The following is a 27693-nucleotide window of genomic DNA, read 5'->3' as shown; positions in this document are numbered from 1 at the left end:
AACCCACTTCTCACCTGCAGCAAAGGCCGCAGAAGTCGAGAATACCAGAAAAAACGTATCCACCGCCTCCCCCGGCCGTTAACGCTCCCACGGATAAGCAGTGCTCGTCTTCAAAAATAGCAACTATAGAACACGAGAGAGAGCGAAAGAAAACCAAACAATCAACTCGTGTCTTTCAAGTCATCGCATCTTCTTCACGGCGGCCATTATCGTTTCAAAAAGCGAGCCAGCCGCCTCTAAGTGCGCAGCCCATTGGACGGAGGGCCGCAGCGCGCTGGCGATTGGCTCTTTTTGAACACGTCCGCTCGGCTGCGCCTCGTGATTGGGCCGACCTGTTTTCTCCGCCCGCCTGAAGCGGAAACTCCCAAGCGCGCGGCTGTTTTCCTCCTGCCTCAGCTCTCTCCGTCCAGGTTTTGAGGTGCGGGGTAGCGCTGATGAGGGAGGTGCGTTTATTTTGTTGTTTGGAAGAAACTGCACAAGGCATTGCTAAGAGAAGAGAGATGCCCCTCCCCCTTCTTTCCCCAAGTATGCATGGACTAAAGCCTCCTGACAAGGCGGATTTACCTGTAAACTAACCCACCCTCCTTTTTTTTTTGCAAAGCAAAGTTAGGCTTTTTTTTTTAAGTCGCTAGCCGCGGTGGTATTAGCTCTATAAAAAGGAGCTTTAAGTAGGTTACAGCTTAGGGCAGGGGTGGGCAACTGCGGTCCTCGAGGGCCGGAATCCGGTCGGGTTTTCAGGATTTCCTCAATGAATATGCATGAGATCTATTTGCATGCACTGCTTTCAATGCATATTCATAGGTGAAATCCTGAAAACCCGACTGGATTCCGTTCCTCAAAAACCGGATTTGCCCACCCCTGGCTTAGGGTCTCAAAAAGTTTAGGATTTTGTTGGATGTCTGAACAGAGTAGAGACACCCTTGTTACAGACTTGTGTAGCATAGTATAGGAGAGAGTGCAGGGGTGAATGGCCTGGAGTAGGATCGCAATCGCAACACCCTCTCCACGTTTATTCTCTACATGGAGGTACAACTTTATATCCTGTGGAACAGATTTCATGAATAATTGGGTCATTCTCGGAAAGTAAAACATTATTATGCCCTCTTGAAAGTCGAGTACTGTTAGTTATGCTTACAGGTTTCAGGTTTTATTAAAATTTGATAATATCGCTTATAAAACTTCCAAGCCGATGCACATTTAAAAGCAGGGATATAATGTTACAAAGTTTATAAACATAGACAAAAACAAATACGGACCAACATGATACAGAAGGATCAGAGGTAGAACTACAATTATTATTGGAAAGAAACAAGCATGGGAAATACAAGTTGGGTTGTCAGGGGAAATGTCTGGAGCCTCCTAAGATTTGAGTTTCTATAGAAAGAAACGTTATTCATTTAAAGATTTAGTTTTGAAATGCATTTTTGTATAGGAAGGACTTCAGGGAGCTCTTGAATCTATCAAGATTTCGTTCTCTGAGAAAAGAGGTAAAGCTGTGTTAATTAAAGACTGACTTACGGAAGAACTAGGACAGTGGTCTCAAAACTCGCGGCCTGGGGGCCACATGCCACCTGCCAGGTACTATTTTGAGGCCCTCAGCATGTTTATCACAATCACAAAAGTAAAATAAAACAGTTTCTTGATCATATGTCTCTTTAGCTATAAATTACAATATAATTATTAAGACTTAGCCAAAAGGAAAGATTTATAAACTACAAAGAGTTTTCCTCAGTCAAAATGTCATTTCTTTAATAAGACAACTATTTTTTCTGAGGCCCTCCAAGTACCTACAAATCCAAAATGTGGCCCTGCAAAGGGTTTGAGACCACTGATCTAGGATGTTTATTTCTAAAACTTGGATCTTTTAATTCCCTGTTTTATCAGTTATGTTATTAAACTTATTGTAAACCGCCTAGACGTAATGATAGGCCAGTGTATCAAATAAATAATAAACTTGAAACTTCTTTCCCTTCTCCTGCGGGAGGGACAATGCTCACCTCGTCGAACTATAGGAATCATAAATCTAGGCCTGTTACCAAATCTCTAACCACTGCTTGCCCTGTATCAGTAAAACTAGTAAACAACATGCTTACAATAAAGTATATTGGTAGGAAGGTTTTTTTATACTCTCATATGTGGATAGGCTGTGCTCAGAGACATGGAGGAAAAAGGGGAACAAAGTCCCCAAAAACAAGATAAGTGTTGATTAGTATTTTTTGATGCCATGCACAGTATTACATCTTTGTAAAGTGGAAGATTTGCAATGATTGGGTAGTGAGGTTTGGGGGGGACTTTGTTCCCCTTTTTCCTCCATGTCTCTGAGCACAACCTATCCACATATGAGAGTATAAAAAAAAACCCTTCCTACAAATATACTTTTTTGACTTTATTATAAGCCTATTGTTCACTAGTTTTTCTTTTTATACTTTTCATTTTTTTGAATTTTGTGTCCGCCTTTTTGTTTTTGCCCTGTATGGTAGCATGGAATATTGCTACACCTCTCCTCCCTTGTAACAAAAAAAACCCCAAAAACCCCAAAACTGTTGTAACTTCACTGGAAATGTCCAGTTAGCTCTTTTGTAATCAGCCTTGAACTGCAAGGTATAGGGAATAGAAGTCCCTAATGTAATGTAATGTAACCTTGGGTTTTGGCCAGGTACTAGTGACCTGGATTGGCCACAAATGGGCTACTGGGCTCGATGGACCGTTGGTCTGACCCAGGAAGGCTATTCTTATGCTCTTAAATCTCTAGCCTAGAACTGGGTAACTCGGCATCTTCTTTTCAAGGTCAAGCAGACGTCACCTACCCACAACTAAAAGAATCCAATCGGCGAGGAGCGTTCAGTAGCCAATCAGCTAATTAGGTGATGGATGATGTCACCGCTAGCTAGGCTGGTCCTCGCGGCTGCCATTGGGCGGAATAGAAAAACCGGGTCTCGACGTTCTTAAAGACCGCGCGAGCGTCTGTGGCGCTTGGTCCCAGGCTTAGAGCTGCCGAAGAGCGAAGGGGAGAGTCGAGCGCGAGCCTTGGCGGGAAGATCGCGCGCGCGCGGGGGGCCAACATGAAATGCGCCTGGGTGCTGCTGGTCGCCTTTGCGTCTCTCAGCGCCTACTACGTGTATCTGCCCTTACCGAGCACCATCTCGGAGCCGTGGAAGCTTATGGTGCTCGATGCCGTTTTCAGGTGCGCGCAGGATCTGGTACGTTCTCCTCGCCTCCTTTTTTTGTTGCTACCACCTGACGGGCGGGGGGGTCTCTTCCGCCGTCATCTTATTAGATTACTGTGAAAGTGAAAGTATGAGAGAGGTCGCAGTGTGTTGCCTATAAACTCCCCCCCCCCCCCACGGCCCCGAGGTAAAGTCCCTCAAAGCGGTAGAAGAACCGGATTTGAAATATGCGCCCATGAAATAATTTTCCTTCCCGAGCACATTTGTTGGCATTTATTTCACGAGTTAACCAGAACTGACGTTTGAGACGGTTTAGGACTTTTTTTTTTTTTTTTTGCTCAGAAATGCAGTTCATGTTGCGGCTTTCATCATGCTCTAAAAGCAGGAGTCTCAAAGTCCCTCCTTGAGGGCCGCAATCCAGTCGGGTTTTCAGGATTTCCCCAATGAATATGCATGAGATCTATGTGCATGCACTGCTTTCAATCAGAGAATGACATGGTGACAAAATTCATCACTGTTCCCGTCCCCACGGATAACCGCGGGAAACCATCTTCATGTCATTCTTTAAGGAGAGAGGGAAGAATCAGAGTATGAATGGCCACAACCAGTGACCCTCAAGCTTTGCTTTGAAGAACTGCTGGTGTAGAAGGACCGAGGTTGAAACAGACACTACAGAATGACAGTCTCTGGTATCCAGAGCAGATATTGTGATGTCATAATGCCTCATTCCACCAGTGCCTAAGAGCCAATCACATCAGTGATATCACAATGGCTTCATTATCCTTGGCTCACATAAGAATCAGAGCATGAATGGCCACAACCACTGACCCGCAAACTTTGCTTTGAAGAATGCTGGTGTAGAAGGACCGAGGTTGAAATAGACACTAGAAAATGACATGGGATTATTTCCCGCGGTTATCCGTGGGGACGGGAACGGTGATGAATTTTGTCACTGTGTCATTCTCTAAAATCCTGAAAACCCGACTGGATTGCTGCCCTCAAGGAGGGACTTTGAGATCCCTGCTAGTCTAAAGCCATTTAGCAAAATAAGAATTGTAGCGGTCAAATGGAAGCACCGGTTGGTAGTGTAATTATTGCACTTCTTAAATTCTAGAGAATCAAACTGGTTTGGCAGCTGTGACGGTCTATATATAAACTGTAATATCTAGGCTAAAGCAGCTACTCCTTAATACTGTATGTTTTGAGTGTCTGATAACATTAGGCAGACCATCGACCTGTTAAAAAACCAAAACAAAACCTGTATGGAGGATTACAACCGATTTAAATGGCATATGTAGAAAATCTGACTCTAGTGCAGGGGTCTCAAAGTCCCTCCTTGAGGGCTGCAATCCAGTCGGGTTTTCAGGATTTCCCCAATGACTATGCATGAGATCTGTCAGCATACAATGAAAGCAGTGCATGCAAATAGATCTCATGCATAGTCATTGGGGAAATCCTGAAAACCCGACTGGATTGCGGCCCTCGAGGAGGGACTTTGACACCCCTGCTCTAGTGGGACTTGATACTTTTCCAAGGACACTATCTGTATGCTTTGGCTTTATTTGTCATGAAAGAATGCTCCTACTGTCTATACGGCTTGAAACTGTACTTTATTGTGGAAATCATATGTAGTATACCACTGTGGTGGGTTGCCTATCCAGAATATAGAACATAAGAATTGCCAGCTCCGGATCAGACCCTGGGTCCTTCAAGTCCAGTGATCTGCACACACGGAGGCCCCGCCAGGTGTACCCTGGCATAGTTTTAGTCCCTAGATCACTGTATGCTTCTCAAGGGAGTTTACCCTTGCACCAATGCACCATTTTTCTGTAAACCTATCTTCCCCAAAACAATGTAGAGTGTGTTTTAGTCAAGGTCTGATAATCTAGGAATTTTTTTTTTTTTTAATTCATCCCATTTTAACAGCTATGCTCTCTTACTGTCTGGCTTTCTGTTACTGGCAATATGCACAATACCACAGTGCCCCACCCAATTTTATATGTTATTCTACCCAGCACCTGTATTTGAAGAGCTGGGTCTTCTTCACATTAAAATAACTGATTCTTATCTAGCGTTCCAATAATGTGATTTAAACATTAGCTTAGTATATTTTGGTTATTTGCTCTCTGCCTTTCATCCTTTCTAGGATGTTGCAAAGCAGTTCATGCTATTTACAGCAGATCATAGGGGTAAAAAAAAATAAAACATATCACGCTAGAGCAGGAAAATAAGAAAATAGAGAAGAAATGGCATTGATTCTGAGTAGAAACAAATAGAAAGAAGGTGTTGGCACTTATTCCTACCCTCCCCAGTGGAGTAGCCTAATGGATAGTGCAACAGGCTGACGACTTCAGAAACCTGCAGCTCACAACCCTGGGTGAGCCACTTTGACCCTTCATTAGCCCAGGCACAGAAACTTAGGGCTCCTTTTACTAAGCTGCGGTAGCGTTTTTAGCGCGTGCTGCCAATTGGTGCGCCCTCCCCTCCCCCCCCATGCTACACGGAGAAACTAACGCCAGCTCAATGGAGGCGTTGGTGTCTAGCGTGCACGGCAATTTAGCACACGCTAAGAGCATCTTAGTAAAAGGAGCCCTTGGATCAAGGGTGTCAAAGTCCCTCCTGCAGGGCTGCAATCCAGTCAGGTTTTCAGGATTTCCCCAATGAATATGCATGAGATCTATTTGCATGCACTGCTTTCATTGTATGCTAATAGATCTCATGCATATTCATGGGAGAAATCCTGAAAACCCAACTGGATTTCGGCCCTCAAGGAGGGACTTTGACACCCCTGTCTTAGATTGTGAACCCAGTAGGGACGGAGAATGTTCCTGCATATCACACATGTAACTAATTTGGTTGTACTACAGAAAAGCTATACAAGATCTGACAAGTTCATGAACTCGTCCTACATAACCTCGCTACCGAATATCGCTACGGTCACCTTCGAAGTACTCCCCTTAGGAAGTTATCCAGTGCCTAGTCCACCCTTCAGAGCAATTTTGGCAGTCTTTTTCCGGAATGGCCATCAGGCTGTCGTCGTGTTTCCCTTGATGTCCTCAATGTTATAAAAATGTCTTCCTTGCAATATTTCCTTTTATCTTTGGGTGAAGGAAAAAAAGTAATTGGGGAGCAGATCAGGTGAGTAGAGAGGGTGTTCCAATACAGTTGTTTGTTAACTGTCTAAAATCTCCCTCACAGACGCTACTGTGTTTGGTGGTTGCACTGTCATGATGCAAAAGCCATGAGTTGTTGGCAAAAAGTTCGGGTTGTTTTTGTCTAACTTTTTCACGCAGCCTTTTCAGCACTTCCAAATAGTAAACTCGGTTAACTGTCCCAGTTGGTACAAATTCATATCCCTCTGATATCAAAAAAGGTTAGCAACATCATTTTGACAATTGATTTGGACTGGTGGAACGCTTTTGGTCGTGGAGAATTGGCTGACTTTCTTTGTACACTTTGACGCTTTGCTTCAGGGTCGTATTGGTAACACCCATGTTTCATCACGGCCCAAAATATCATCTTGCCTCTCTAAAAGGTCTTGGCAAAGTTTGACTCTTTTTGCTTTTGTTCATCGGTGAGCTCCTTTGGGACCATTTTTGCACACCTTTCTCATGCCAAGATATTTTTTTGTGTGTTATTTATAACAATTTTATTGAAGGAATCAAGTAAAAATACAATAAAATAATACAAAGAGATATTCATTACAGTTAGATTCACAATAATAATATTTCCAAACATATTTATATTATACCTCCAAATTAAATTTCCATATGAGCTAATCTAGTCCATTCTACACCCCCTCCCCCTTGATTCCATCCCCTTCCACCCTAATCAAATCCCCCTCCCCAGATGAAAGCTGACAAAAATAAAGTAAAATAAAGATCTGGAATTAAATTTAGACAACCTTAATTTCATTGTAAATCATTAAGAATTAAACTTCTTGCTCTAGGTGAAAGATTTTGAATATAAGGATCACAAACTTCCATAAAAAGACGAGTTCCTCTAGACCAGGGGTGCCCAACGCGTCGATCGTGATCGACCGGTAGCTCAGGAAGGCAACGTGAGTCGATCGCAGAGCCCATCCCGGGCTCTGTGATAGACTCGTGTTGCCGTCCCGATCTACCGGGCCTATCAGCCTTCCTCTCCCCGACGTCAAAGACGCCGACGCTGGGCATTAGGCTGTTTTTTGTCATTTCGGGGCGTGGCGTGGCGGCGGCAGCAGCAACAGCCTGAAAAATAAATCATCCTGGCCCGGGTCGGTGTCATGCTCCGGAACTTCTACCTCTTCCAGCAGCCCTCTCCCTTCTACCTGCTTCCGGCCACACCCCCTGCTCCGCGGCTCTCTTTGGCAACTCAGCAGCAGCGATCGACACAAGCTTCTGACGTCGGGGCCTACCCTCTGCGAGTCCCGCTTGTTTCAACTTCCTTTTTCCACAAAGGCGGGACTCGTAGAGAGAAGGCCTCGATGTCGGCAGCTTGTCTTGATCACCGCTGCTGACGAGTTGCTTAAGAGAGCCGCGGAGCAGGGGAGTTTTGCCAGGTGCAGGTAGAAGGGAGAGGGCCAGATGCAGGACTCGTGGGTTAGGGAGCAGAAGAGAGAGAGAAAGAGAGAGGGGAGGGAAACAAAAGGAAATATTTCATACTGGGCTGGGCCGGAGTGGAGGGAGGGTGGAAAGATTCTGGCTATAGGGTGCATTAACAAAGGAAAAGGGGGGAAAGCTGAAAATGGAGATAGTGACACAAAGAAGAGAAAGAGTAAGCAGGACCTACTGAATAAGGATAGAGATACAGAGGGGACATGAAGAGGAGGTGAAATAGAGACATAGAAGTAATGCTGAAAAAGTGTGTGGGGGGGGGAGATAAAGACATTGAAAGGGCAAATGGTGAACATGGGGTAAAGACAAGGACAGAGACAAATGAAGATTCTGAAAAAGTGGTGAGATAGGGATATAGGTGAGATGGACACAAAGAAGGGTGATGCTGGAAAATAGGTGGAATGGTAATTCTGACAGACACAGAAGGGAAATGCTGGATCAAGGAGAGATGGGGCTCAGGCTGGATGGAATGAGGAGAAATTCCTTGTTGGCCCGGAACTTCCTCTCCTACGTCAGAATTGACGTCAGTGAGCGGAATGCTGGTCAGCGTGACGCTTCTGCAGGGAAAGCTTGGGACGGCAGTGGCTTGGGGGCTGTTCCCCGATGGCGGTGGCAGCAAACCGAGTGGCTTGGGGGAGGGCACAAAGAAAGAAAGGGGGCAGACAGGGAGACAGAAAGAAGGGGGAACAGGGAGACAGAAAGAAAAAGTTGGGGGAGAGAATGAGGTCTGGAGGAGAGGAAACATACAGGAGGCTGAAAGAAAGGAAGAAAGATTGGATGCACAGTCAGAAGAAGAAAGTGCAACCAGAGACTCATGAAATCACCAAACAGCAAAGGTAGGAAAAATGATTTTATTTTCAATTTAGTGATCAAAATGTGTCGGTTTTGAGAATTTATATCTGCTGTCTATATTTTGCACTATGGCTCCCTTTTACTAAACCGTAATAGCGTTTTTCAGCGCAGGGAGCCTATGAGCATTGAGAGCAGCATGAGGCATACAGCGTAACTCCCTGTGCTAAAACCTACTATTGTGGTTTAGTAAAAAGGGAGGGGGTGTATTTGTCTATTTTTGTATTTTGTTACTGAGGTGACATTGCATAGAATCATCTGCCGTGACCTCTTTGAAAAAACCCGGAATATGAATAATTAACATTTTCTCTGCCTTTCAGTGTGCTTTGTGTTTTTTTTTTTATTTTATTGTTGGTAGATCATTTTGACTTAGTCATTATAAAAGTAGCTCGCAAGCCCATAAAGTGTGGGCACCCCTGCTCTAGACGATCTCCTAACCTCCCAACTCTCAAATAAAAATAAACAATGCAACTGGTTCCTCCAATGCCAGAAGCTTGGAGATTCTTTCTGTAACCAAAATTGCATAATACATTTATGTCCAATCATACACGCTTTCTGAAATAAAAGATATTTCTTTTGGCCAAAACCCAAGATTTTCAGTTAAGATTTTCCTGTTTCTCTATTGATCTTTTTTTTTTTTAACTTGGTCTGCTATGCTTCTCACAGTCAGCTGACTATTTTGATGCACAATTTGACAAATCTTTGTAACGTTTTCATCCATTCTGATAGTTATTGGTTGCCAGTGACTTCTCTCCTTCAGTGACGCTTTCTCTCCCCTTCAGAAAAATGTTTAATCCATTTGCACACTACCATTTTCTCCCATAAAGGAAAACTAGGGACCTCCCTTCCCTTCAGAATCACCGAGCTCTGGAACAACCTTTCCTCCCCTCTACGGAACATGAGTTCCCTCCAACTTTTCCGCAAACATCTGAAGACCTGGCTATTCTCAAAAATCTGATTCTTTTTCCATGTATGACATCCTAAACCCTCAAAAAACTCTTCATACTTGGTCCTCTAACCCTTCATTGTAGCTCCTTTCTTTCCCATCTCCTGTAAACCTCTACCTTTCATTGTAGTTCCTTTCCATCCCATCTCCTGTAAACCGTGCCGAGCTCTATGAATGTGGAGATGATGTGGTATACAAACCTAAGGTTTAGTTTAGTTTTAAAGAAGGAAAAATATTTTGTGGGAATTTGGATTTTCAGAAAGCTTTTGACAAAGTTCCTCATGAGAGGCTCCTGAGAAAATTAAGTCATGAGATAGGTGGCAAAGTTCAGTTGTGGATTAGAAATTGGTTATTGGATAGAAAACAGAGGTTAAGATTAAATGATCATTTTTCTCAATGGAGGAGAGTGAACAGTAGAGTGCCACAGGGAGGGACTGGTGTTATTTAACTTATTTATAAATGATCTGGAAATTGGAACGACGAGTGAGGTGATTAAATTTGCAGATGACATTAAACTGTTCAAAGTTGTTGAAACGCATGCGGTTTGTAAAAAATTGCAGGCAGACCTTAGGAAATTGGAAGACTGGGCTTCCAAGTGGCAGATGAAATTTAATGTGGACAAATGCAAAGTGATACATATTGGGAAGAATAACCCAAATCAGTTACCAGATACTAGAGTCCACCTTGGGGTTAGCACCCAAGAAAAGGATTTGGGTGTCGTCATAGACAATACAATGAAACCTTCCGCCCAATGTGTGGTGATGGCCAAAAAAGCAAACAAGATGCTAGGAATTATTAAAAAAGGGATGGTTAACAAGTCTAAGAATATTATAATGCATCTGTATTGCTCCATGGTGCGACTTCACCTGGAGTATTGCATTCAATTCTGGACTCCTTATCTCAAGAAAGATATAGTGGCACTGGAAAAGGTTCAAAGAGCGACCAAGACAATAAAGGGAATAGAATCCTCTCGTATGAGGAAAGACTAGAAAGGTTAGGGCTCTTCAGCTTGGAAAAGAGACAGCTGAGGGGAGATGTGATTGAAGTCTTCAAACTCCTGTGTGGGGTAGGACGGGTACAAGTGGATCGATTTTTCTCTCCAATTACAAAGACTAGGGGGACACTCGCTGAAGTTACAGGGAAATACTTAAAAAAAAAAAACAATAGGAAGTAATATTTTTTTCACTCAGAGAATACTTAAGGCCTGGAACATATTGCCAGAGGTTGTGGTAAGAGTAGATAACGTAGCTGGTTAAAAGGAAAGGATTTGGACAAGTTCCTGGAGGAAAAGTCCATAATATGTTATTGAGAGACATGTAGGAAGCCACTGCTTGCCCCTGGATCTATAGCAAGGAATGTTGCTACTCTTTTGGGTTTTTGCCAGGTACTAGTGACTTGGATTGGCCACCGTGAGAACGGGCTACTGGGCTTGATGGACCTCTTTTTGCTATGTTTCTCTGCTGCTCTTTGTATTAACCTGTGGTGGACTCCCTTTATCACACATTGTAGCATTCCAGAACTTAGTCACATTTTGGTTGGATTATCAGACTCGTTTCACTAGCCAGAACCTTCCATGTGGCAGTACACATGTGGCGCTAAGTCGCCTTTTTTTAATCTCTAAAACTCATGAACTTCATTGTTTTCTCTTAAAGCCAAAGCAGAACATTGAGTACACATTGCAGTCCTAAAGGTTACTGGAGGACATGTCTGAGGCATCTCGGGTTTCTGCATTCATTATGTGGATACTGAACTTTCACCTACTTCTCTCTTTTTCCAGAGCTCTTCAGTGCCTTTCATGGATAACGAGTACAGTAATTCTGTCATGTAGAAATACCAAAAACTTCTGGGAAAAGTGATTTATAGATATGTGTTTCCCTCAGCAACTTTGGCGACCTTTGTACTGTACATGGTGGCAGTACTGAATGATGTGCCAAAATATTGCATTAGGGCTTGTGCTTGAAGGATGGCAGCCATTGGTTCTGCTGTATTAAAAGCTATTTATGAACTTTGTGTTCCTCGATCCATGACTCGACTAATGTCGATTCTTTTTGTAAATGACTAACCATCTTTCTGCTTTTTGAAAACTTTTGCAAAAAACAGTGAGAAATGTAAAGTTAATTATAAAATCTGTGATTCACAGATCTTTTAAAAAAAAAAAAATCTTTATTGATTTTCAAACTTCAACAGTGCAATATAATTAATTAAACATAAAATACTGCATAAAATGCACTATTAACTATACAAGTAACATAAAACAATCATTTTCTCCCATCCCTCTCCCAATTATTAATACAATAAGACATATGATGTGATTACAATATTACAATTAAGTAATTTAAATCCTGAAAATACATTTCCCTCCCCCCACCCACCCTGGATGTGTAAGGAAATCTAAGAATAGGAAAGATACATGACCCTTATTGCGAGTTAACAAATGTATTTAATGGGTTCCACACTTTATTGAATGAACTACTAAATGCCATACACAATGTAAAGTTAATATAATATCTGTGATTCACAGACCTGTAAATGGGAATGCCACAATCAATTCAGGATATCAGCAATGCATACACACAAGATAAATCAGGGTATACAGAGTATGGTCTATGGTTTGTTTATTTATAATCCGCCTTTTTCAAGACGGAGTACAACGGCACACATATAATAGTACTTCACAGACATCTTACAAAAAAGCATCAATATACATCATATTCAGCATAAAATCAAAATAAAATTCCAGGGACAGGTTTAGGCACCATTAAACTATTGCTTACAATAAGTATGCAATTCAGGTACAAGATCCTTTATCTTAAATGCTAAAAAAAACATTTTTTTGCAACATTATTGCATTACTAATTTGTACAAAAAAGCATACTTTTTAGCATCAAAAGTGGAACTCTACGCTAATAGTTCAGTTTTTTTCATTTTACCTTGCGCTGGTGCACCTCCAACACTGTGGCCAGTGGTCGCAGTAATTCATGTTTGTTGCCTTTTGTGGCTTCATGCTGCTTTTTCGCATCCAGCCAGGAAAGAAAAAGGAAGTGATGTCATCAAGGCAGGAGGCAGCAGAGAGAAGCCTGCAGGGCTGCAGCAGGCGATGACTATGAATCGCTTTGCTGGTGATGACATATTCCAAAAACAGGAAAATTCTAAGATCTGAAATGTCTGGACCCAACTTGACTGCTGTGTGGCATCTGTCTTTTTATTACTTTCTTTTCATAGAGCAATCTTGTGCACTACTTCGGATTTGTCCATCACCTGAGAGTTCTGAGTTTCATTACTGGGTTTTTTGACAAGCTGGATGCTGAATCTTGTGAAAATGTGAAGGTAACGGATACAGTTTTTGATGGCATACCAATCCGAATCTTTGACCCTGTGGAGAAGTGGGACAAGACACTGAAGCGTGGTGTATTATACATCCATGGCGGAGGCTGGGCCCTGGGAGGAGCAAGTAAGTACTTCCTGTATTTTGTAACTATCGATTTTCGATTTCCCTATACATATCAGACTTAAGTGTTTGCAAGATCTGTTCTTCCTCAGAAACAGAGTTCTTTTGATATACAGCCAGGGATAGTTTTGACATGCTGAAGCCAAGGGCAGAAATTAAGTAGGTCGCCCCTTTTCTCAATTTCCCCACCCATCATTACTACCATATTTGTATAAAACCATTTTAAATGACTTCATCATAAACAAAACACAGACAGACCGCTCCTCCTCCTGCATTCTACAAAGTCTTGGCCACTTTACCCCGCTGATGTACTTGCTGTACTACTCCCTGACCATTCGGATTCTCTGCTTTGCCACCAATGAACATCATTCTCTGCCGAACTACGCTATGACCTGCGAAAAACAGAGCAGGGAGGGGGACTAATAGATGTATTGGCTCGGGAGCAACACAGCACAACTTTCTCAGCCAAATGGAGCTCGTCTTCCATTTCCTGCCTGCCCTGCCGTGCACACATAGCCAACCGGAAGTCTTCCCCGATGTCAGCGCTGACGTTGGAGGGCAGGCTTTGCTTAAGCCCTCTCTCCGACGTCAGCGCTGACATCAGGGAAGACTTCTGGTCAGCTATGTGTGAGCGGCAGGGCAGGTAGGAACAGAAGATGAGCCTCGCGGCTCGAGATGTATTTAACCCCGCGGGATCCCCTTTTGTCCCCGTTCAGCTCTCTCCTGTGCACCCCCTTGGTGTGTGCACCTGGGGCGGGCCCCCCCTCCCCCTAGATTCGCCACTGCACTACTCCCAGGTCCACCATCTCTGCCTTTCTGTTTCCAACTGTCTTCCCTTCAAGTATCTCATTCCCCTTTCCTTCACAGCGCCCCATAAGAACATAAGAATTTGCCTCCACTGGGTCAGACCAGAGGTCCATCGTGCCCAGCGGTCCGCTCCCGCGGCGGCCCATCGGGTCCATGACCTGTAAAGTGATCTTTTGTCTAGAACCTCTTCTTCCCTAATCCTTTATATCCTTCAAACCCCTTTTCTTTTTTTATCTGTACCCTTCCTTTCTCCTTTATCTGTAACCTTCAATCCCATTATCCTTCAGGAATTTATCCAGTCCCTCTTTGAAACCCCATAATGTAGTCTGACCTATTACACCCTCCGGAAGCTCATTCCAGGTATCCACCACTCTCTGTGTGAAGAAGAATTTCCTAGCATTGGTTCTAAACCTGTCCCCTTTCAATTTCTCCGCATGTCCTCTTGTTCTTGTAGTTCCCAGTACGCTGAAGAACCTGTCCCTCTCCACCCTCTCTATGCCTTTCATAATCATGTCTCCTCTGAGTCTCCGTTTCTCCAGGGAGAAGAGCCCAAGTTTCTCTAACCTCTCAGCGTATGAAAGGTTTTCCATACCCTTTATCATTCGTGTGGCTCTTCTCTGGACCCTCTCAAGTATCGCCATATCCTTCTTAAGGTATGGTGACCATGTCCAACTACTCTCCTTTTCTGTCCCTCCAGACCATTGCCCATCATCTCTCTCTCTCCTATCCCTTCTTTCTGGCTCTAAGGTCTTTCCCTTCACTCCCCACTCCCAGTCTGGCACGTCTTTGAAAGCCATACCCTATTCTACTTAAAAAAGAAAAAAAAACAGCACAGGGGGTTTCCTGGCCCAGCATGTCCTCCCTCTTCACCTCCGTTCACCTCTATTTTTGTTGCAAGGACATGCCAGCTGTGGCAGTAACTCTGAAACACAGCCTGTGGCCTCCCTCCCCGCTTTCCTTGTGCCACAATCCGTTCCCATGACGCAAGTTCCTTTTTCAGCTTGGGCGGACCACAACACAAGGAAAGCACAGAGGGAGGCCACAAGCTGCGTTTCAGTCACTGCTGCAGCTGGCATGCCCCTGCAACAAAAATGGAGGTGAAGGTGATGTCGGACCGATGTGCTTAGAAGGGGGAAGATATGCCAGCCCATGGGGGCCCCCCAGAGCCTTGGGGCACCAGGAAACTGCCTTGTTTGACCCCCCCCCCCCCAATCACTGGCCCTGGATAAAGCTATATCACAATGATGGCTAAAAAGAGCTTGTGTGTTTGTAGTTAAGTCTTTTGCTCTACAAAAAGTCGGTTGTAAGCAAGGTTTTAACACTGCAAGAACCAAGCTGTCTAATTGGGAAAGCAACGTACTATTAGAATTGTTTTTGAGTTTACCTGTGTCTTGTTTCTCTTCCAGCAATCAAAATGTTCATGTCAAAGTGATTTAATAATATGTACTGTAGAGAACTTGGCTCATGGATTTTGCAAAATGACACTGGAAACTACTTGCAAGCTTCACACACTTAAGAAGGAAGTATCTTGAAATACTCAGTTTTGCAATCCAAATTGGATGTCACCTTGTGGGTTTAGCTTTGGGTTACTTATGCTCTTTGGCCTATTTAAATGGATACAAAACTTTTTTTTCTTTTTTTTTTTTAAATTTATCTTTATTCATTTTAAAACTTTCAATAAGTGTGATATAGTATACAATCAATTTACATTTAACATCACTTAGATACTCGTTCAAAACAAATACCCCCCTCCCATCAGTTTCCCACTCAATAGACCCTAAGTATCCCACCTTCCCCCCTCTCTGGATGTGTACAGTCAGCAAAGGAAAAGAGACAGTATTATCAATCTTTACAGTATTTTTCTAATGGTTCCCAAAGCTTCACACACTTAAGAAGGAAGTATCTTGAAATACTCAGTTTTGCAATCCAAATTGGATGTCACCGTGTGGGTATAGCCTTGGGTTACTTATGCTCTTTGGCCTATTTAAATGGATACAAAGCTTCTGTCTTTCAGCAAGGCTGTGTTATTCAGAGTCCAGCTTGATCAGCTAGACCAGTGGTTTTTAAACATGTTCTGGGGATACCCTGAAAACCTGACCTGGCTCCGGCTCTCAAGGACCGGAATTGCCTACCCCTGCTTTAGTTAAACTAAGAATAACAAACTATATAGAGCAGGGATCTCAAAGTCCCTCCTTGAGGGCCGCAATCCAGTCGGGTTTTCAGGATTTCCCCAATGAATAGGCATTGAAGGCAGTGCATGCACATAGATCTCATGCATATTCATTTGGGAAATCCTGAAAACCCGACTGGACTGTGGCCCTCAAGGAGGGACTTTGAGACCCCTGATATAGAGTCACCGAATGGTATTTGCATGGCCGTAATAGATAAGAGCACAGTATTGGCTGACAGATTTAGGTGCCCCAAGTTATGGTGCCCCGGGTTCCTGGCCGGTTAAAGTTTGAGGCATGCAAATCTGATTTTTGACATTCTTTACAGGGTTTTTGGCAATTTTTAAACCAGACAAAACATCCAAAGGGGGCACTGCAGTGGACTTAACATGAAAAGTTGCAGGTACACATCTTGCCATTACCCCCTTACGTGGTATGGGCAGCCCTCCAAAAACCACCTGTGCCTACATATAGATAACACCTGCAGGCATAAGGATTATTGTGGTTTACAGTAGTATTTTGGTGGTTTTTGGAAGGCTCATAACTTTCCACCACCAGTGTACTAATCAGAGTGGGATATGGGCCTGGGTCCCTTTTTCTGCAGTCCACTGCACTGACCATTAGGCTTCTCTAATAGGACCGGCCATAACATTTGCGGTTGTCACAACAGGATGGTAGCTACTGTTTTCCCCCACCTTTTGGGCATTGGAAGGGGGGTCAGTGACCATTGGAGGAGTAACAGGGGGTCATGCCTAAATCTCTCAAGTGATCATCCGGTACTTAAGCCGGTCTAGCCTCAAATGTCCCTACTGCTTGCCCTGGATTGGTAGCATGGAATGTTGCTGCTCCTTGGGTTTTGGCCAGGTACTAGTGATCTGGATTGGCCACTGTGAGAACGGGCTACTAGGCTTGATGGTCTGACCCAGTAAGGCTATTCTTATGTTCTTATAGAATACTGTATGTGTAGCTAGAAAATGGCCGGTTTACACACATGTCCACATTACATGTATAAATGACTAGATTGACCTGAAACCAAGTGGCTCTTTTATCTTTATCAAATTATCCCCAACATGTCATCTGGCTCTGAAGTAAAATTAGAAGTGGATTTCAAAAATAAATTAGTTCTCAGTGCCAAAACTTGGGAATAGAAAGCTAGAAGCCTCTTATGTTTAAACAGAGTATATTCTCATTGAGCATTTTGAAATACGAAGAATCTGCTTTAAAAACAAGGGTAATCTAAGTCAGTTCAACTCGACTGTATATTTTATTGTGTGTCTTTTTTACTTGCATAGAAGTGTTATGACAGATGGAGAATCAATGTTTTAATAATTAACCAGAGTTGCTTTATTCAAGTCCTCCTTTTCTCTAGCTGTCCAGTATATCGATTTAAACTGGCTGAAAGACTGAATGTGTCAAAAAGTGCCTTCCGTTACATCGGATGAAATTCTGGTATTGCTTCATGTTCTGGCCCCATTCTCAACATTTCATAAGGAGTAACAAACTTTTTCTTCAAAATTGAAGTGCGTTTTCTTATACTTTACCACCCTCTCCAGTTTCTCCAGAACTGTATTCACCACTTCCATCACCCACCCATCCCCCAAATTCCCTTTTAATTCAGAGACCCTTAGGTTTCTTTTGTGTTGCTTTCTCTTGAAATTTGAAAGCTGTTTTTTGTTGTTTTTTTTTGGGAGGGGGTTCCCAATCTTTTGCCATCAGTCTCCAAAAATGTGTATTGATAACTTCCTGAAGAAGTGCAGGAGAATTGGGGAACATTTTCTCCAAAAGCTTGCAGTAGAAGTAGCTTGATAGGCCCCAAAAGAATGCCAGTTGTTTCTAAGATTCCACTCTTCTAGGGGAGGTGCCTCCATCTCCAGTCACTGCTCTGCTGCTGGTCCTTTTGGCATTCCAGGTGCAAGAGGCTAGGCCCTCAGAGTCCAAGAAGTGTACCAGCTACATGCCTCGCTGCTTTGAATTGACCTGGAAGTGGAACCAGCAGGGACTGCACCTGTCAGCGGAGATGGCTCCGGTAATTCTGGACTCGGTGGCACCGTTAGAGAATCCATTTCCAATTTTTTTGTTGTCCTGAACACCTCTTCTCTCTGACTGAGGACATATTGATCCATCAGGCTAGATATCGTGATAGAAATCAGAGCTGCAAGGTAGATATCTTGCCTTCTTTAGCACCCTCCAGACCGGTAGAGGTTAATCTTACAAGTGGGTATGTATTTCATCATGACCAGCAGGTGAAGACTGAAACAAAACTGTGGAATAGTACATAAGAGATACCTTCCCTATCAGTCTTCTTTCAGTCTCCAGCAGGTGCGAGTGAGCTGTACCCATCTCCCTTGGTAGGGCTGTTGGAATTTGTTGAGGGTTTCTAGTCCCCGTTTATGGCCGGATTGAGCTTGGGTGGGCCCTGTTTGAGGGTCTGTCCAACCTCAGAGGGGGGAGGGTGTCAAACCCAGGTCTCGTGCTGGGCCCCTCCCCACATTTCTTCCACCTCCCCACATTTTTTTATAGGAGCCTCAGCAGTAAGCCTTTCCCCCTAATTCAAGCAAGGCATATTGCTTTGAGAGTCTGTGGAGTCTGTTCTGTAAAAAAAAAAAAAATCCTGAGGTAGTGCCGGTCTGAAGGGTTGCTTTCCCTTTAACTATGCTGTAAATTACTGTAATTTTTGACCAATCGGCACTTTTCTTCTAGCTAGGTCGCATATGGAGCAATTGAACACTTCTCAGGGGAAGAGGTGTACAATTTGGTCCAGACATGAGGTACTCACGGCCGGCCTGAAAACAGCTGTTCGGGCCAGTGCGGTCGTGGAGCTCCGTTGGCAGCGGCTGCAGGCGTCCAGGACTCTCCGGCCTTAGTGCCTCGTGAGTCGTCAGGGAGCAATGGGGAAGGCCCGGTCTTCCCCCACCTCCCCCGGAGGGATTCCCTCTCAGCTGATTTTTGTTAACAGCAGATGCCGGCTTGCCTGCTTTAGCAGCTGGGTTAGTTCAGGCTTCCCAGCCGCTACAGGCCTTGGAAAGGTTATTTTTGTTGGGAACTTCACCGTTTTTACAGACAGGCCCCTCCATTTTGTTTGCAACCTTCCCCCTGGGGGGTTTTCCCCCGATATCCCAATAGCTTGTTTTTGTGCATTTTTCATTTGGACATGTCTGTATTTGAAAATGGCCCAAAAAGAAAAACGTACTAAGGACTAAAACTTAGGTCATTAAAAAAAAAAATATACATCTTGCTGTTTTGAAAATGGACATTTTCTCTTCTGCATTTCTGTACGTCTTTCGCCAAAACATCCAAATTAGAATATTTTACTGTCACTTCCCTTCCCAATTTAAGGAGACAAATTTGTTCAAGTTTGTGACTCCCTCATCCCAAAGCCCCAGAAAAAAAAAGACACAACAAAAAAGACACACGTGTGGAGGGGCATTTTCGACAAAACATCCAAATTAGGATTTGGATGTCCTGTTGAAAATGCCCCTCCACACGTGTGTCTTTTTTGTTGTGTCTTTTTTTTTCTGGGGCTTTGGGATGAGCGAGTCACAAACTTGAACAAATTTGTCTCCTTAAATTGGGAGGGGAAGTGATTGTAATATTGAACAAACTGAGAGAATATTTTACTTTGTTTAGAATTTAATGTTTATTTAACTGTATGCTTGTTTTGAAAAATATGACTGCAGGTCCATCACTTGATACTTATTTCCACTTTTTCTTTAGGAATGAGGTCTTATGATCAGCTTTGCAGGGCGGTGGCAGAAGGTGTGAACGCTGTAGTCGTCTCAATTGAGTAAGGAAAAATATCTTCCTCCATATTTCCTAATGCTTCTAAGGAACTAGAATTTAGCTGTAAATTTTTGCCCCCTATGATTTATTGAGACTTGACAAAGCCTTAACTGAAAGACTCCTGGTTATCTAAAACCAGTGAAATCATGCCAGCATAGAAATTTTCAAATAGTAAACCATCAAGTGGCACCCAGTAACATGTTTTGGGATGCTGCCTATCCTTTATTTCAAACTGAATAATTTTTTTAGGCTAGAATAGTGGAATTGTTATGCACTGCCGTGTAAAGTTGGGCCTGCATCTTCTTTTAGCTTTTGAACTTACAGGTAATATCTAAAATAATCAAAGCTGTGAATTTTCAGGTGCAGTAGGTATTTTTACTCCATGGGATGGCTGAGGCTGCAGAAGCAGTGCTCATAACCTCTAGAGGGAGTCATGGTCATTGCTTCAGAAATTTACACATGCAAAATATCTATCCAATTAAAAAAATGAAAAAAAAGTTCCCCTCCCCTCTCCAAACCATAAAAAAGGCAGGAGGGATGCCCACTTCCTCCTGCTACCAGACGCTAAACCGACGATCCCTCCCCCCCCACCCCGGGCATGTATATGGCAGGAGGGCTGCCCACTCCCTCCTGCCATTGGGTCCTCCCCCCCCCCACCAGCTGCTGTCAGCAATGCAGGCCTTAGGCCCCTCCCAGGTGTATCACGTGATGCACAGGGAGGGGCATAAGGCCCTGATTAGCACCTTGGGCTCCTCCCTTGGGAAGTCCCTGTTTGGCCATTGGAGTAGGCACCTACCAGCTAATTGTTTAATTCAGCCAATTTTATTTTATTTTTTTTTAAGTTAGGCACTGTTTGTAGAATCTAGGCCTTGGTGATTAGTGTCAGGGCCAATGATTGGGACTCCAGAAGGAGCCCTGGTGCATGCTCTCTGGCAAAGGACCATCACTATACTAGAGGAGTAGGGTTGTCCAGAAAAACTGCAAATTGAGGTTTTTTCCCATGAATTTGATCAGAAAATAATTTTTTAAAGTCCATCCTGGGATTGCTCAAAGCCACTGATTATATAAAGTTCTGTTTTTCTTAAAATTTGCTGCTATTTTTGCTTAATGGAGCAAATTTCTTAGTATTATAGCTATAAGATTTTTGTGTTTTCACACTTGGTAATGATACATTGATTATAAAGACATTTTATGCAAAAAATCTAACAAATTAACCTTCAATATCTGTACTTTATTGTGGAAAATAACATAAATTTGACATACTTCACTAATAGCTAAACACGTACACTTTGGTGTCATCTACCAATGGCGTTCCAAACACTCAAGCATTCAGTGTCTTCTTGAAATAGTCAGGATAAAGTCTGTGATGCTGTTCAACTCCTTGCAACGAGGCCTGAGGAAACTGACTTATGTGCATCCTGAGGCCTCGTTGCCAGGAGCTGATAAGTATTGCAGGCTTTATCGTTTCAATGCAGCAGGTTCCATACAAAATTTTTACAGAAAGTTTTGTCCCTGCTTAGTCTTAGTCAAGGGGTAATGCCTACAGGCAGCAAAGATTTCTAGGCCATACTTCAGTCCTGTATGACCCTGGTAAAAGAACTGGTTGCTCTTCCAGTACATCAGGTTCTCCAAGACCTCCAGTTAGCTAATTGTCAAAAAACCCTGTTGGTGTCCACAGCTTCTAAGTGCTTGGAAATGAAATACAAAGTCCAAAAAGTGCCTGGTCACAACCTTCAATAGCTACCTCACCAATCAATGGTGTCAGAGTCTGCTATTAAAAAAACTGAAGAGTACAAAATATCCATTAAGCATACCCCCTGGAAAGGAACATCGTCGTCTTGATTCCATGGGTCGCAAGGTTTATTAAGGTGCCATGCTTTCATCCAAAATCATTGCTCATCGGTTACAAATTCTCCATTTTCAACAATTAGTTCTGCAGCAGATAGAGGCCACTTCTCCAGACACCATTCCTAACCTTCTCGTAGCTCTTCAGGAAAGTACCTACCATCTTATAAAGACCAATTATGATTCCTATGACTTGTCATCTTGAACGGCAGTGGTGGCCATAGCTGCCAGGCATTTAGCTTGGCTTAGGGTGTCTGAGCTTTGTCAAGACTTGCATGACAGACTGGCAGACACACTCACTGTTTGAGAGATGGTCTCTTTGGAGGGAAAGTACAAGCCACAGTCTCTCATCTTAAGGAGGATTCCTCGACCAGTAGAGAATTATCAGCGCACCCTTCCAGTGGCATCATTTTCTTACCAAGATGATTCCACTTCCTTCAAAGATTCAAGATTCCCTCCTTTGGTGGATTTCCTCTCTATTCCTACAGGAAGGCTTGCTGTCTTTTTTTTTTTCTTTTTTTTTTCAACCTCTGCCGCCTCTTCTCACCATAACAGTGGACGCTTCCAATCATGGCTGGGGAGTGCATCTCGACCATTTGCGGACTCAAGGGCAATGGTCGACAAGCGAACGGTCCCTGCACATCAACCACCTGGAGCTGCATGCAGTGAACTATGCTCTTCAGGTTTTCCACCCTTGGATTTGTGGCAAACGCATCCTTCTTCAGACAGACAAACAGGGAGGTTTGGGCTCTCTTCTTCTCTGCAGAAAAGTCTATCACCTGTGAACCTATGCTCTGACACTACAGGTCCATCTACAAGCGATTATATATTCCAGGAAAACACAATATCCTTGCGGACTCTCTGAGCAGGAAACTAGACCGTCGTGAGTGGTCTATCCTGAAACAAAGATTTTAACTCTGGGAAACTCCCTCAGTGGATCTCTTCACTTCCCAACACAATGCCAAATGCAAGTTCTGCTCCCTTCGACCAGCTCCTCAAGCCATAGCAAAAGATGCTTTCTCCATTCATTTGAGGCACAACCTACTCTATGCCTTCCTGCCATGTCCGCTCATCTCCAAAGTACTTCAGAAAGTTTCCATGGATGCAGCTCACATCATCCTCATTACTGCCCGTTGACCCAGACAAATCTGATATCCTCTCCTACTGTACCTTCTAGACGCTCCTCCAATTCCACTGAAAGACCATCCATCTCTTCTGTCTCAGCAAAATGGGCAATTAGTTCATCCCAATCTCCACAGTCTGTTTGACAGCCTGGAAATTGAAAGTTCAAACCTAATGCATTTGCTACTTTCTCAACCAGTGAAGACGGTCCTTCTAGCAGCCAGACGGCCGTCTACTAGAAAGTCCTATCAATCAAAATGGAAACATTTTTATCTATCTGGTCACAGAATCACCAGCAGAATCCTCTTCTTAGCTCAATTGACTATATTTTATCATATCTTCTCCATTTGTCAAATTCTGGTCTCAAATCAAATCATACAGTCCAAGTTACAGCTTCTTCAATAGCAGATTTAAAATCCATTCCAATTCAGGATATTTGCAGGGATGCTATTTGGTCCTATGTGCATACTTTTTTACAAAGCACTATTGCCTGGATCAGAGTTTAGCACAAGATTTTCGATTTGGTCAGTCAGTCTTATGAAACCTGTTCGCACTGTGATCAGTTTTTTTCCACCACCCTTGGGATTCACCAACTAGTATGCCTGCATATACCCTGCTTATCTACGGAGAAAGCAAAGTTGCTTACCTGTAACAGGTGTTCTCCGTAGACAGCAGGGGAATGCAACCATACTTGCCCTCCGCCCTGCATCCCCTCGTCTCGAATTCTGTTCATTGCTAGAGACAAAACTTGTCAGACTAAGGGGAAGGGCTCTTAAGTGTAGGGACTCCTGCACATGCCCAGTAAGCTCAAAAGCTTACTTAGCTAGGGAGAGCACTGGCACTCAGGCTCAGTCAGAGGACTTCTAGTGTGGCTGCATTCCCCTGTTTTCTATGGAGAACACCTGTTACAGGTAAGCAACTTTGCTTTCTTGGCTTCTGAAGTCTGCCAAACGTTTTATATGCCATTGCAAGCAATCTTTATGCAGCAGACAAAATTAAAACACTAAAGGTAGAAGGGATTGTGGTGTTAAGTGTATGTAAAGCTAATTCTTTTGTTCTTGTAGGTATAGGTTACTGCCGGATGCTCACTTCCCTGAGCAATTCAACGATGCTCTCCATGTTACAAAGTACTTCCTGCAGCCTCATGTCCTTGCTGAGTTGTCGATTGATTCTAGTCGAGTTGCAATTTCTGGAGACAGTGCAGGTGGAAACTTGGCTACAGCTGTGTGCCAGCAGGTAACGTCTGCATTTCTGTCTTAGATATTTATTTGGTTCACTTTATATCTCACTTTCCCCGACATAATGCGTAGACGAAACAGATTGTGAGTTTACATTTGTACAGTAGTGTTAGGTCGTTTTGGTTTGACAAGAGGTCAAAGTTAGCATACAATCTGGTCATTTTTAGTTAGCATACAGTCGATCTCTTCAGTTAATTTACACAGGTGGTAACTTTGGGATCTGATGTGGGTTGGGGTTAGTTGGTTCTAATAGCTAGGTATGAAGCGGGAGTAGGAACGATGTCTTGGAGTTGGATGCGTTGTTCCTCCTGGGAGTGGTGTGGTCAGTTTGCGGTGTATGGGGGAAGTTTGGCTGATATTCAGGAAAAATCACAGCACTGATACAGTGGTCACAGCACTAGTAACGTACAGCAGAAAACTATTAAGCAAGGGTCACACATGATATTTAAGTGTCCATATGTAGCTATGTATTGGAGTAAGGTTTGGTCAAACATATCATCTTTGCTTTCTATATAGGAACCATGAACTTAATTCAATTATATTAGGAGGGTTTGGGCTAGAATCAGCATTAAATATTTATAAAACACAACTATTGAAGAATTTAATAATGATAGCAATCAAAACAATATTATCTAATTGGAAGGATTTTTCTAAACTGGATTATAATAGTTGGTGGAACATGGTATGCTTATACAGTAAATATGAGAAAGTATATGCAATTAAGAGTGGCAGTTTGAGAAAATTCAAGAAAATATGGGATTGTTTAGTTAAATGAATAATTATATTGGATTATTTGTGTATTTTGTTGCAACACTCTAGGACTGTAGTTTTGTTATGTATGTATTTTATTACACAATATTGTGTGTGTTTATTTTGTTGTAATGTTTTTTTATAAAATTTTCAATAAAAATATTTATGGAAAGAAAGGGTCACAGTGCTATCATAATCCAATTCAACCTAAGTGGCACATTAATGGATCTCTGTTGTCATGGAATGATAATTATGGATGTGCAGATCCTAAAAGATTTAATCGAATTAGGAATATGTCCCTTTGCAATTAGTGCAATAGTGATCACATCTCTAGAATATGTGCTCTTATCTGGGCTGGCTTGATCTGCAAAGAATATGATTTTTATAAGCAAACTTTGATACTCTGACTGATAAAAACACAAGCTTTGAAGATGCTTTATGTTATAACATTCATTTAAGCTTGGAGGGAACAGGTAGCACAGCCTAATCATACGGCATACCACGGTGTAGCCAGATCAAGTTTCAATTCTACCGCCTATCAAACTTCTAGGCGGAGTGTATGGGTATAGACATACTCGAAGACACAATCGGACGAACAGAGACGGGAAAGGATAGGGGGAGTGAACTCCAAAAATAAATAGGACAGAGAGAACAAATAGGGTTGAAACAAAAAGGGAGAGAGCCCATTGTAATACAATTGCAAGGAAGAAAGTTATACATCGAAGGCATGGGCACGATGGACCACTGGTCTGACCCAGCAGCGGCAATTCTTATGTTCTTATGTCTCGTCTCTCTAATGATGTCTCGTCTCTAATGTGGATAGGGGTAGAATTCCAAAGATAAGGGGCAGTGACTCAGAAAATGGATGAGCGAGTTGTGTCATAATTGTGTCTATTGCAAATTGGATTATACCTTGCAGCCACTATCAAGATGATGGGGATCTACGAGCAGAAGACATTAGTGTTCTGCAACAGCCTTGCTAGTGTTGGTAGGTGGATGGGTTATTACAGACCTTGATGGTGAGGTGGTGGTAGGTTGTGATTTAGGTGTTCAGTGAACAAGATTCCATATTTAAGTTACCCTACGTGATAAGAGAATCTGTGAGGAAGAAAGCAAGTGGACGTGATTAAGAAGTAATATAAGTGTACAAACTTCTATGGTTGGCGGCTGGGATATATCTCCTTTGTAATGTGGGCTGAAAGAACTAGATAACAACTCAAAAAATTTAGGAGTAAATCAAACTAATAGATTTTTCAGTCCAATACAAAACAATACAAGAAAAATCTCACCAAATATTAAAAACAAAAAAATATAAAGTGTGAGTGCTCCGTAAAATAATACCACCCAAGTAAGCAGCAGTATAATCGTCGCATCATTGCACGAGCCAGCCTAACCAACCCTAAGATTGGGACTGATATGTTCCACCCTTAGGGTTGGTTAGGCTGGCTGATGCAATGATGTGACGATTATATTGCTGCTTATTTGGTGGTGGTATTTTACGGAGCACTCACACTTTCTATTCAATTATTTTTTTTTTGTTTTGTTTTTAATATTTGGTAGGATTTTTCTTGTATTGTTTTCTGAAATAACTGGGCCGTTTGGTATTCTTTTATCAATTGTGTTTTGACATTGGGTCAGAGAAAAAGATGTTAAGTTTTTTTTTGGGGGGGGGGGTTTTTAGTTTTTTGTGTTTTTATTAAATTCGTTTTCTATCCCGTTTTCCCCAAAGAACTCGGAACGGGTTACAGGTTAAACATGCATAAAATACAGTTAACAGGTTTCAATATGACATAATCACAGTACAATTTTACGATACAAGGTTGTGTCCTAATTCGATACATACTAGGGGTCTAATACCAATAAACATAGGGCTCCTTTTACTAAGGTGCGCTAGCGTTTTTAGCGCACGCAGGAAATTACCGCGTGCTAAGCGGATAGAACTAATGCCAGCTCAATGCTGGCATTAAGGTCTAGCGTGTGTTACTCCGCGCTTTAAAGCCCTAATGCAGCTTAGTAAAAGGAGCCCATAGAGGTTACAGGTTAGAATTTGCCATAGTTATATTTTAATGCTTTATTCTTACCTTGTGAAACTAAGTCTTTTTTTTTTCCTTTCTTTATATGCAGCTTATTCGAGATGGCAATGCAATAAACAAAATAAAGCTTCAAGCTTTAATCTATCCAGTGCTCCAGGTGTTAGACTTTAACACTCCATCCTATCAGCAAAACATGGACATGCCTATCCTTCCTCGCTTTGTTATGGCAAAGTACTGGCTACATTACTTAAATGGTAGCTACAAATACGTTGACACAGTGTTGGCCAACAATCATACATCTTTTGATATCAGCCAGGCAGTGGCATTACGAGAACGTTTAAACTGGTCTTCCTTGTTACCCTCAGGGATCCAAAAGCACTATAAACCTGTGGTCCAACCCATGGGAACGCCAGAAGTCATCCAGGAGATTCCTGCTATCTTTGATGTCCGTGCATCACCATTGATAGCGGAGAAAGAAAGCTTGAAGCTGATGCCAAAGACTTATATTTTGACATGCGAATTTGACGTTTTAAGAGATGATGGATTAATGTATGCAAAACGCTTGGAGGATGCAGGGGTTGAAGTCACACGTGATCATTTTGAGGATGGCTTCCATGGCTGCATGATTTTTGCCACTTGGCCTCTGTATTTTTCTGTGGGTGCTCGAACCAGAGACAATTACATCAAATGGCTTGATGAGAATCTTTGAATTGAAAGTCATCCATAGAGCCAAATCTGTTTAATTGCAAAAATGATTCATATGCAAATGAAGAAACACATTCAAAACTGTTACAGCTTTAGATTTTGGAAACTTTGTGCTTTACTAACTCCATGATGTGTGTATTAGCACAATGCTGCTATTAGGGTAAATTCACCTCACTTTTGTGACCACTGGAAATAACAAAATTCAAATAGAAAAATATATTATGAACCTTTTGAAAGATA

General features: G+C 42.6%; 2 protein-coding genes across 4 annotated transcripts in view; one reads left to right on the top strand and one right to left on the bottom strand.

The window, feature by feature from the left end:
* ECT2 (epithelial cell transforming 2) overlaps positions 1–422 on the bottom strand; it is a 103532-nt gene extending 103110 nt beyond the window's left edge. The window contains exon 1 of the transcript XR_004540687.1: positions 15–422. The gene's annotated coding sequence lies outside the window, so the exon portion shown is untranslated. The remainder of the gene's footprint in view (positions 1–14) is intronic.
* On the top strand, positions 319–27693 carry NCEH1 (neutral cholesterol ester hydrolase 1). Of its 3 annotated transcripts, none has more exons than XM_033959295.1 (5): positions 319–443; positions 12780–13008; positions 19695–19764; positions 23792–23963; positions 26840–27693. In XM_033959295.1, the coding sequence occupies exons 1-5, from the start codon at positions 435–437 to the stop codon at positions 27455–27457; spliced, it is 1098 nt and encodes a 365-aa protein (XP_033815186.1). In that variant the 5' UTR covers positions 319–434; the 3' UTR covers positions 27458–27693. The 3 variants fall into 3 exon arrangements, with proteins under 3 accessions (XP_033815186.1, XP_033815185.1, XP_033815187.1); XM_033959294.1 differs by lacking the exon at positions 319–443 and adding an exon at positions 2921–3200; XM_033959296.1 differs by lacking the exons at positions 319–443; positions 12780–13008 and adding an exon at positions 2921–3200.

The sequence above is a fragment of the Geotrypetes seraphini genome, chromosome 9 (assembly GCF_902459505.1).
Source record: "Geotrypetes seraphini chromosome 9, aGeoSer1.1, whole genome shotgun sequence".
In the NCBI taxonomy this organism is placed as follows: domain Eukaryota; kingdom Metazoa; phylum Chordata; class Amphibia; order Gymnophiona; family Dermophiidae; genus Geotrypetes; species Geotrypetes seraphini.
The sequence above is the reverse complement of the archived record's forward strand: the minus strand, read 5'-3'. Positions and strand labels throughout refer to the sequence as shown.